This window comes from Electrona antarctica (genome assembly GCF_951216825.1).
Source record: "Electrona antarctica genome assembly, chromosome: 23".
In the NCBI taxonomy this organism is placed as follows: Eukaryota; Metazoa; Chordata; class Actinopteri; order Myctophiformes; family Myctophidae; genus Electrona; species Electrona antarctica.
In genome coordinates this window covers 1999305-2011642 of record NC_136804.1, presented here as the reverse complement: position 1 = coordinate 2011642, position 12338 = coordinate 1999305, and the positions used below count along the sequence as shown (strand labels likewise).

The window sequence follows — 12338 nt, the reverse complement described above, 5'->3', positions numbered from 1 at the left end:
TCAATTATGTCTCTATTTTGAAGCGTAATTCATAGTTGCTTTTTTGTATCCGTCTATCTGCCTTTCTTTCTGCAAACGACACCTGCCTTGGGCGGCAGAGAGCTAGCCAACGTGACAGTGAGACAGCTTTAATCACACATCACATCATGGACTGACCAGTTTTAACCACTTAAACCCCAGCATCACAGCAACATGTCGTGAGCTTGTAGTTTGTGTAGCTATTTTCAGCGAAAGCTTTCCCCACAATAAGGACTGGGTTTGAGTGGTTGAGACGAGAGGGTTTTAAGTGGTTAGAATGCAAACCAAAGTTTCTGCCGCAATGCAAGTTCCAACTCGTCTTGCCGCAAAGCTTTGGTCTGTTCCGTTTAGTAAATAACTGAAAGTTTCTTCATGTATGTGTATATACGCGTGCATGCGAGTGCATGTGTGGGTGTATGTGTGGGTGTCTATAATTGTGTAAATAAACTGCATGTGTGGCAGAGGAGTCTCCGTACGTGCCATGTTGGGGTGCTGTAGTTAATTGGAATGGAGTATTGTGTAAGCGTGTGCGTGTGTGTGTGTAGGGGGGACGGGGACCTCCCCTCCCCCCCCTCATTCTTCCCTTCATTTCCCTCCCTCTTCTGCTGTCATTTCTTCGTCTCTCCTCTCCACCCCCGAACTCTCCACTGTGTGCGTGCGTGCGTGCGTGCGTGCGTGCGTGCGTGCGTGCGTGCGTGCGTGCGTGCGTGCGTGCGTGCGTGCGTGCGTGCGTTGTTAGTGTCTTCCCACTCCATATCCCTGCTATATTATCTGCTGGGTCTCTTTCCCTCTATTGTTCTGAAAGCTGGTCTCTCTCTTCTTCTATCTCTTCCTTCGCTCCCCCCTCAGACCCCCCCCCCCCCCCCCATCTCTCGTCGTTCTTTACAGATTGTCAGCTCATTATCTCTCGACTCCAACTGAGCAACAAGCGGCAGGCGCACACACACACACACACACACACACACACACACACACACACACACACACACACACACACACACACACACACACACACACACACACACACACACACACACACACACACACACACACACACACACACACACACACACACACACACACACACACACACACACACAGTGACACCAGAATCGCTGGGCCTTTCACTGCTGAGCACTTAAACAGCTTATAGAAATAGTAAAGCTGTGCGTGCGTGCGTGCGTGCGTGCGTGCGTGCGTGCGTGCGTGAAATGTTGTTTTAAGTGTTGATGGTGAAATGGTGGAGTACTTGCTACTTGCTTTAAAAATACTTCATTCAAAAGTGCATGCTTTTAGAGATGCACCACTATTCAAAAGTACTGATAACCAGTAAGACGCCCTAGCTGAGGGCGAGAAGCGACGGGGTCGCGCTGAAACAACAGAGCTTCTTAATACGGTTGAGAAGCAGGAGTTAAAACTATTAATCTGGTGTCAGTGAGGTCAGATGTATACAGTATATGCAGATCCAGTGTGTGTGTGTGTGTGTGTGTGTGTGTGTGTGTGTGTGTGTGTGTGTGTGTGTGTGTGTGTGTGTGTGTGTGTGTGTGTGTGTGCCGGCTCAACACGCGCGCACACGCACGAACACACGCGCACGCACGCTACTGCTAACTCACAAAAATGCCAAATAATCGGACACCCACATCTTCTTTTCCTTTTGGCTTTTCCCTTCAGGGGTCGCCACAGCGAATCATCTGCCTCCATCTCACCCGGTCCTCTGCGCCTCCTCTTCTCTCACACCAACTAACTTCAAGTCCTCTTTCACTACATCCATAAACCTTCCCTTTGGTCTTCCTCTATAGGCCTCCTGGCTGGCAGTTCCAACCTTCTACCGATATACTCACTATATTCCTCCTCTGTACGTGTCCAAACCAGTCGGGCCTCTCTGGCTTTATCTCCAAAACATCCGACATGCCATCCTGATCCTATTCTTGTTACTCCCAGAGAGAACCTCAGCATTTGAGTCTCTGCTACCTCCAGCTCTGCTTCCTGTCTTTTCCTCTGTGACTGTCTCTCTAAACCATACAACGTAGCTGGTCTCACCACCGTCTCGTACACCTTCCCTTTCATTCTTGCTGATACTTTCCTACCACACATCACACCTGACACTTTTCTCCATCCATTCCAACCTGCTTGCACTCGTTTCTTCACCTCTTTTCCACACTCTCCATTGCTCTGAAATGTTGACCCTCTAAGTACTTAAAGTCCTCCACCCCAAAAAATTGGCAAAAACACTACAATTTTAATGATGATATTTATTCTGTGCCAAGGTCGAGATGTCTCGTGTTTAGGTACTAAACCCACCTGTGTCAATCCTGAGAATCTTGTGTTTTTCGTTGATTTCTATCAATCCAGACTAGCCGGATATCTACCGAGTAGCTTCCCCGTCAGGCAAGCTTTTGAGATGTTCGAGGTTGAGAATCACTGATCAAGGACATAAGTATGTTACGGTAAGTTAAGTATGTTAAATCTGTAGGACAATGAGTGTGTGTGTGTTGCGTGTGTGTGTGTGTGTGTGTGTGTGTGTGTGTGTGTGTGCGCGTGTGTGTGTGTGTGTGTGTGTGTGTGTGTGTGTGTGCGCATGCGCGAGCGCACGCGCCAGTCCAACACCGGCATTAGTATTCACAGCTGAACGGTCTCAGTTTAACAGATTGGGTGTGTGTGACTTGTAAAACAGGGCTGATATATCTGCGCTGTGTGGCAGGCTCTGACAGACAAGCACCAGGACGAGGCTAAACACCTTTAAATCGTTAGAGGATCCTTTTAGACGCATCGCAACCTCAACCTGTCACTCGCTGCAGCCTGCAAGAAGAACAGAGTAATGCTGAGTTCTGACCTGAGATCAGATTCTAAAAAGGTCTTTTACATCCCGACAGTTTTCTGAAAAAGCTGTTTCTATGTCAGTCGATTTTTCAAAAATAGCAAAGCTTGTAGATCTGCTATTTTTGTCCAAAAGTTGCCTCTTACGGGATTTCAGCCCCTGCCTCTCCCCACTCTCTGCACGTCCCTGAAACCCTTCCTTCTTGTACAATGTACAGCCACAGGTAATATATCTGGACAGCAAAGAGCAAACACCAAATAACATCTTTGTTTCTTTGTAAACAACAGACGGGAAACAATGGTGTTGCTACGGAAGAGAAAACAGTCTCACGTGTAGCAAAGGACCAATATATTCCCTCTGTCGGGACAGAAGGAAAGCAAAACCGCATAGACACCCAGCCACACAATTGCATGTGTGCAAGTGCGCACGCGCACACGCACACGCACACGCACACACACACACACACACACACACACACACACACACACACACACACACACACACACACACACACACACACACACACACACGCCTAAATAAATTAGTCTGAGTCATAAACTTTTAATGATGACTGAACTGGCTACTGAATACTATGGTGTTACTCTGGAGCCATTACAAGCTCCACCTGCTCCATGTGGGTATGTGCAGTAGTACTTGAGTCAAAGTATACTTCTGGTCAAATATTACTCTACTGTGAGCGTTGCTCAGTCAAATTACTGGAGAACTGGAAGTATAATACTAAAAGTTTGGGCCACGTAGTGCCTTCACATCTTCTCCCACGTCGTACCACCGATCCCAATTTCAATTCAATTCAATTCAATGGCCTTTATTGGCATGAGAAAACATACGTTTACATTGCGATTAAATTGAGAAAACAGACTTAAAAGGTTCACTTCTGTGGTCTCTAACATTACACCTAGCACCTAGTTTAAGCATTTATTTCATATTTACATTTCAGCTCTGACACTTATTCCAGACATGCTCTAGTATGTGAAGAGTCTGCCTGTGATATTAACTCATTTTGAAAAAAAAAAAAAAAAAAAAGTTTCTCCTCTGGTGAAAAGCTGGAATTTGCGCGATGGCAGTCTCTCAGTCAAATCTGGTCACAAATGTACTCTCACACTGTAGTAGTGAGATATAAACGACAGTGCTGTCTCTCAGCAATTTTGCACAAACTTGGGAGCTATACTGTAAGTACCACATACAGCAGGGGTTCTCAACGTTTTTGGCCGGGGACCCCCGGAAATGCTTTGGCAATTTCTCGGGACCCCCGCCCCGCCCCCTCCCGACCCCCAATATAAATTGACTGCTACAATAACCTTAAACCATTTTGGGCGGGAACCCCTTTTGGTGTTTTAAACATTGTTATAATTTAGCTATTGAAAAATAGCAGATCTACAAGCTCATAGCGCGCCACCGAGTGGCGCGCTACGAGCTTGTAGGTCTGCTATTTTTTAAAAATCGTGAAAATTTGGCGACCCCCCGAGGGGTCGCGACCCACGGGTTGAGAACCCCTGACATACAGTACATGCAGGGAACAGCCAGGAGTTGGGCTCGACATGCTCAACCCACAGCCTGTCTGGTCTCGTGTGCATGGTGGTGCTCAACCCACAGCCTGTCTGGTCCAGCGTGTGCATGGTGGTGCTCAACCCACAGCCTGTCTGGTCTCCTGTGCATGGTGGTGCTCAACCCACAGCCTGTCTGGTCCAGCGTGTGCATGGTGGTGCTCAACCCACAGCCTGTCTGGTCTCCTGTGCATGGTGGTGCTCAACCCACAGCCTGTCTGGTCCAGCGTGTGCATGGTGGTGCTCAACCCACAGCCTGTCTGGTCTCCTGTGTGCATGGTGGTGCTCAACCCACAGCCTGTCTGGTCCAGCGTGTGCATGGTGGTGCTCAACCCACAGCCTGTCTGGTCTCCTGTGTGCATGGTGGTGCTCAACCCACAGCCTGTCTGGTCTCCTGTGTGCATGGTGGTGCTCAACCCACAGCCTGTCTGGTCTGGTGTGTGCATGGTGGTGCTCAACCCACAGCCTGTCTGGTCTGGTGTGTGCATGGTGGTGCTCAACCCACAGCCTGTCTGGTCTGGTGTGTGCATGGTGGTGCTCAACCCACAGCCTGTCTGGTCTGGTGTGTGCATGGTGGTGCTCAACCCACAGCCTGTCTGGTCTCCTGTGTGCATGGTGGTGCTCAACCCACAGCCTGTCTGGTCTCCTGTGCATGGTGGTGCTCAACCCACAGCCTGTCTGGTCTGGTGTGTGCATGGTGGTGCTCAACCCACAGCCTGTCTGGTCTCCTGTGTGCATGGTGGTGCTCAACCCACAGCCTGTCTGGTCTCCTGTGTGCATGGTGGTGCTCAACCCACAGCCTGTCTGGTCTCCTGTGTGCATGGTGGTGCTCAACCCACAGCCTGTCTGGTCTGGTGTGTGCATGGTGGTGCTCAACCCACAGCCTGTCTGGTCTGGTGTGTGCATGGTGGTGCTCAACCCACAGCCTGTCTGGTCTGGTGTGTGCATGGTGGTGCTCAACCCACAGCCTGTCTGGTCTGGTGTGTGCATGGTGGTGCTCAACCCACAGCCTGTCTGGTCTGGTGTGCATGGTGGTGCTCAACCCACAGCCTGTCTGGTCTCCTGTGCATGGTGGTGCTCAACCCACAGCCTGTCTGGTCTCCTGTGCATGGTGGTGCTCAACCCACAGCCTGTCTGGTCTGGTGTGCATGGTGGTGCTCAACCCACAGCCTGTCATGGTGGTGCGAGTCTGTAATCCATTGGATCAGGGATGTCAAACTCAAATACACAGTGGGCCAAAATAAAGAAATCGGTCGAGGTTTCAACACACGGGCACCGCGGTCATGAGGACGTCCCAGGCAAACAGCAAAAAAGTAAATGCATTTAAAACTGAAAATGCATTATTATTAAGCTCAGTTTCCTGTTCTATGATCCTCACCAATCACTGATTTCATAGTATGTGATATGTGCCAATGCACTCGCAGTGAATTGTCGGACTTGTAGTATTATGGTGGTCCGTGCAATATACCAGAGGGCCAGTTCTAATACTAATTAAATATCATCCCGCGGGCCAAAGATAATTCATCCACGGGCCTGATTTGGCCCCCGGGCCTTGAGTTTGACATATATGCATTGGATTATACTGTATAGGTCTTGGGGAGAGGACTGACACACAAACTCCAGCCACCTCCCCTATAACTGCCCAGCTGCTCCCGACCCCGTAATGATCCCTGCACTGCACCTAACCGTTAGAATGGGTAAATATACAGAGGGTGATTTACAGGTACGTGCAAATTGACTTGACAAATGCACTCGACAACACGCACGCTATAGCCTATAGCACGCACACGCATGTTTGTATTATTTGTCACGGCCCCGTTGGCCTGGCCTGCAGGCCAGGGCCTGCATTGTGTGTGTATTATGGTGTAATCCCCTGTGTGTGTGTTTCTCCCACAGATCCTGTAGGGCAGCCTGTAGTCCAGGGGTTCTCAATGTTTTTGGCCGGGGACCCCCGAAAATGCTTTGGCAACGTCTCGGGACCCCCGCCCCGCCCCCTCCTGCTACAATAACCTTAAACCATTTTGGGCGGGAACCCCTTTTGGTGTTTTAAGCATTGTTCTAATTTAGATATTTAAAAATAGCAGATCTACAAGCTCATAGCGCGCCACCGAGTGGCGCGCTATGAGCTTGTAGATTGTAGATCTACAAGCTCATTGTAGATTTTTTTTTTTTTTTTTTTATAATTTGGGGACCCCCTAAAATAATTTGGCGACCCCCCCGAGGGGTCGCGACCCACGTGTTGAGAACCCCTGCTGTAGTCAACCTGAGGTTACCAAGAGTGGGTGCCATCCATCCATCCATCCATCCATCCATCCATCCATCCATCCATTTCTCTCTCTCTCTCTCTCTCTCTCTCTCTCTCTCTCTCTCTCTCTCTCTCTCTCTCTCTCTCTCTCTCTCTCTCTCTCTCTCTCTCTCTCTCTCTCTCTCTCTCTCTCTCTCTCTCTCTCTCTCTCTCTCTCTCTCTCTCTCTCTCTCTCTCTCTCTCTCTCTCTCTCTCTCTCTCTCTCTCTCTCCCCCCAGATGTGCCCTTTTGCTTCCTTCCCTCTAGTTCCCTTTGATTGACTTCACACACACGTTACAACACCCCCACATCACATATTGATCACACATCCACACATTTCTGACAACACTCTTGCACCTTACCTTTTCGTATGCTTTATTTTGGCATTTCTGTAAATAAATATTGTTACTTTTTGCACTAACACCGTGTCCTACTCAACTTTGTCAGGGCCCCACGGGTCGGATTATGACATAGGCTACTATACTTGTGAGGACAAATAGCGGACAACTTTGCAGATCAATCTCTGCTTATTAAGTAGCCAATACGTTTAAAACTTCACCTGAATCTTTCCTAAATGAAACGCTATTCTAAAAATATTTGTTTTAACCAAAAAACAACCATAGACCTATATATCTTGTGAGGACCATGGAAAATGGTCTTCACAGTCTGTTTCTCAAATTCTAACACACACACACACACACACACACGCGCGAGCTTCGCTCACCCTCTCCGCGGACTGCGACGTTCCAAAGAAGATGGGTATGAAGGCCAGCCAGATGATGCAGGTGGTGTACATGGTGAAGCCGATGGGCTTGGCCTCGTTGAAGGTCTCGGGCACGCCGCGCGTCTTGATGGCGTACACGGTGCACGTGACCATCAGCAGGATGGAGTAGCCCAGGGAGCAGATGAGTGACAGGTCCGAGATGTCGCACTTGAGCACGCCGCGCGCCGTCGACGGGTCCTGCGTGCGCTGCTCGCCGTAGTCCACCACGGTGTGCGGCGGGTCCACGGCGAACCACACCAGCACGCCCAGCAGCTGCACCGAGATCAGCGAGAAGGTGATGGCCAGCTGGGAGGCCGGCGAGATGAACCTGGGGGACGGACGCACATGACACACACATTTTGACCTGAGATCAGATTCTAAAAATGTCTTCTACATCCTGACAGTTTTCTGAAAAAGCTATGTTTCTGTGTCAGTCGTTCTTCGATTTTTCAAAAATAGCAGACCTACAAGCTCGTAGCGCGCCACTCGGTGGTGCGCTATGAGCTTGTAGATCTGCTATCTTTCAATAGCTAAAGCATAACATAACGCTAACACCAAAAGGGGTTCCCGCCCAAAATGGGTTAACCATTTATTTATGTCCACACAAAGGATGCATACAAGGACACAAATATTATAGGTGCATTAAAGTTACATCTGCAAAGTCATGGCACACACTACTTTATTTGTTTATTTAGACGGGACAGAGCATATTTATGTAGCGTAAATACACCGGATTAAGCAGAGATGCTATTTCACACACACACACACACACACACACACGCACACGCACACGCACACGCACACGCACACGCACACATGGATGGAAAAACAAATATGTAACTCGAGTCCGTTTCACTAGATGGTTTAAAGTAAACCCATTAAGACCCGAGGCCGGTTCTAAACATGTCTTCTAAATCGAAACCCTTTTCAGAAAAGCTCCCAGAGTGCGATGAGCCATGAGCTTGTATTTCTGCTATTTTTTGCCAAGTTTAAAATAATGCTTTATACAAATTATACAGATGCTTTCCCAGTTTAAATGGGTTGAGTGGATGATCGCCCGGTCGCAATTATTTGACATAATGGTTAGAGTAGTTTTCCTCGGTGGATGAAATTTAACAGAAATGTCATATTTCCGTTCCTATGTCCACACTGACGCACTCTTTCAACCGCTTTCAAGGTCCCTATTTTGTGTATTTTGGGCAAAATAAATAAAACCTGATTGAAAATGTTCATACATTTTTCAACACTTTTCAATGTCCTGTTTCTTTGTATATTTCTGTAATCGGCTTTGTATATTTACTCGTCATATCTACACTGTGCAATGTTTGTTTACAAAACCTGGGAGCAAGGCAAAACATACATTTGAAAAAAAGAAGAGAAGGTGTATTAGTTCAGGGGTTCTCAACGTTTTTGGCCGGGGACCCCCGGAAATGCTTTGGCAATGTCTCGGGACCCCCGCCCGCCCCCTCCCGACCCCCAATATAAATTGACTGCTACCTTAAACCATTTTGGGCGGGAACCCCTTTTGATGTTTTAAGCATTGTTATAATTTAGCTATTGAAAAATAGCAGATAGTAGGTCTGCTATTTTTGAAAAATCGTGAAAAAAATAAATAAAAAAAATTTCTTTTTTTTTTCTTTTTTTTTAAAATAATTTGGGGACCACCTAAAATAATTTGGCGACCCCCCGAGGGGTCGCGACCCACGGGTTGAGAACCCCTGTATTAGTTCATTCAGGTCTTGCATGTATACGTGTAGTTGTTATAATAAGGCACAAAGACACAGTCTATACTCTGAGATCAGTGAGAATGTGGGAGGTCAAAATGTCCATTAACCCATTTTGACCTGGGAACAATTCTACAAATGCCTTCTAAATCCTGACAGTTTTCTGAAAAACCTCATATGTATGTATACAAAAATGATATGCGTTTGGTCGCCGACCCCCATCTGAAATATATACTGAATATATATTCCAATGTTGTTACATTTTCACGATTTTTTCAAAAATAGCAGATCTACAAGCTCATAACGCGCCACTCGGTGGCGCGCTATGAGCTTGTAGATCTGCTATTTTTCAATAGCTAAATTATAACATAATGTTTAAAACACCAAAAGGGGTTCCCGCCCAAAATGTGTTAACACTCACTGGTGTGCCGGTTGGTATACGTTCATAAGTGTGACACATAGCTGCGGATTCAGCCCGGCTGGTGCTAACGGACCGACAGGGTAGTCCTAATGAAAAGGGACGACCCAACACCAGAAGAACACCGCAGGGTTTTATTGCATCTCTCACTAGAGGTCGTCTTCGGTCGACCTCTCCGGCGCCGTTCTCCAGTCACCTCCGTTCTCCATACATCGTGCTTTCCGTCCTTCGTGATAACCGCGTGTGTCATTTCAACATTTTTGTGTGACGCTTTCTGAACGAGGCGGATCACTGGCGTGCAAATAATCACGATAACGCACACCATTCACATGTAATATTGCTTAAAGGAGCATTCAGTGATTTGGGTGATTTGGAAAACCACCCAGTCCGCCCCGGTAACAAAATGTGCACATGCACGCTCTACAGTGGGGGGAAGTGCAACAGGCCAACAGCATGTGCACCAAGGCCCGCCCCCACTCGATCATGATTGGAGGAAGGCCCCTCTCATCCTGATTGGATGAAGGCTTTGCCACCCGCCACCAAAACTGAAACTAGGGTTTTTTGACCCCAGGGGCTCACTGGCGACAGGGAGGAACTCCTTATATGGTCAGCACACTCTATAGTAGGGAGGATTATCCAGAAAAAAAGAAAAAATAAGTGATATTTGAATTAAGTCAAATCACTGAATATACCTTTAACGCATTTTGGGGCGGGAACCCCTTTGGTGTTTAAAGCGTTTATGTTATGCCTTAGCTATTGAAAAATAGCAGATCTACAAGCTCATAGCGCGCCACCGAGTGGCGTGCTACGAGCTTGTAGGTCTGCTATTTTCGAAAAATCGTGAAAATGCGGCACAAATCTTTGAATATATATTCTTTCAGGACTTTTTATTTTATTTTTTTTACGTCAGGCCTAAATGGGTTAAGTATACACACCCTAACATGCACAGGATACGCTTGCAATTCCGACGCTCTGCATTAGTCTGACAACCTGGCGTTGCGTGCCGCTTGGCTTACGGTTCGGAGAGGGTTAGTAATGGGGCAAGTCGGACCAACGCGCGGCAGAATAATGACGCTGACCCCAACTGCACTTCCACTCACCACCACTCAGCCCCCTCCTCCCTGCTCACCTGGGTGCCGTCACAGACCTCTTGCCCTGCTCAAAGATGCGGTGTATTCGGTTGGTCTTGGTGAGCAGCGCTGCGTAGCTGAAGCACATGCCAAGGCCCAGGAATATGCGACGCAGGGAGCACACGCCCACGCCGGGCGCGGCGATCATCGGGAAGGTGATGACGTAGCACAGGAAGATGCCCGTCAGCAGCACGTAGCTCACCTCGCGGCCCGACGCGCGCACGATGGGCGTGTCGTTGTGCCGCACGAAGGTGACCACCACGAAGCAGGTGGCCATGATGCCCAGCACCGAGACGAAGACGGGGATGGCGGCCCACGGCGAGTGCCACTCCAGCTTGATGATGGGGATGGAGTCGCAGCCCGTCCGGGTGGCGTTGGGACGCATCTCGTACGGACACAAATCACAGGAGAACTCTGACGCCTGGCATAGGGATGGCGAGAGGGAGACAGAGAGAGCGAACGAGGGGTAAAGAGGAGGTGGAGGAGAAGGAGAGGGATGGGGAGAAAAGGACAGAGTTAGTGAGATATGAGGGAGGGAGAGAGAGAGAGAGAGAGAGAGAGAGAGAGAGAGAGAGAGAGAGAAATAATAGAAACAGGATATAAACAGAGAGAAGAGAGTACCGTATGCAAGTGATAGAGAGAAAGGTAAAAGAAAGGATAAAAATCAGACCCGTCTCAAGTGAGTGGTGCTGTACTGTACTGTACTCCTCCCTGGCCCCTCTCTCTCTCTGTGTGTGTGTGTGTGTGTGTGTGTGTGTGTGTGTGTGTGTGTGTGTGTGTGTGTGTGTGTGTGTGTGTGTGTGTGTGCGCGTGTGCGTGTGCGTGTGTGTGTGTGTCGTATTTTGTAGTAGAATCAAAATTGTGCGAGATCAGATTTTTGTGTTTTCTTCAAAACACACTCTTTGCCATCACTCTTACCAAAAAAAACGTAGGCAAACTGCTGATGTATCGGCCGGATTTGTCATATTCCATTCTGATTGGGTATGCCTGACTTCCAAAATTGTGCAGGCCCTGGGATATGCAACCCAAACGCTTGAGAACAGCTGTGCTCGCCTGCTTGCTCGCTCGGTCTGCTGAGCCAGTTCTTAGAAGGTTGACAGGCAGCTAAATAGCTGTTTTTCTACCCTAAGCCCTCCCCTGCCCCGCACATCCCCCAAAAGCTATAATTAACAAGAGCGATGCATTTAATAAATCGCGAAAAACAGCCAACGCCTTCTGTCTGCCCACAAATTGATCAGCAGCTGTGTTGCAGGTGCTGTGTGCGTGCGTGCGTGCGTGCGTGCGTGCGTGCGTGCGTGCGTGCGTGTCCGTATAGGAGGCGGGCCACTGTGGCATCTCACAGTCCATAATATTGACACATCAATCATTCACTGCTAATGGAGCAACAAGTGTAAAGTGTCACTTCCAGACAAGACTCCTGCACTTCTACGCGACTGGGGACAAGATTGTGTCACTGTTTGTGTCATCCGTCATTGGGCTGACATGGACTGACACATTTGTGGTAAAGTAGTACATTCTGCCTGGGCCATGGCTCAGTGGTCCAGGCACCTTGGCTGGTAATCCAGTCTGGCAGTGTGCCGCGGGTTCAACTCCCGATCCCGACGGCCTTTACTGCATG

General features: G+C 48.5%; 1 protein-coding gene across 6 annotated transcripts in view; it reads right to left on the bottom strand.

Moving 5' to 3' along the window:
• Positions 1-12338, bottom strand: part of grm8a (glutamate receptor, metabotropic 8a) — a 439481-nt gene that overhangs the window by 16427 nt on the left and 410716 nt on the right. For all 6 annotated transcript variants that reach the window (XM_079494665.1, XM_079494666.1, XM_079494668.1 and 3 more), the window contains 2 exons: positions 10720-11141; positions 7410-7776 (listed from right to left, as the gene is read on the bottom strand). In XM_079494665.1, coding sequence (XP_079350791.1) covers positions 7410-7776; positions 10720-11141 — 789 coding nt within the window. The remainder of the gene's footprint in view (positions 1-7409; positions 7777-10719; positions 11142-12338) is intronic.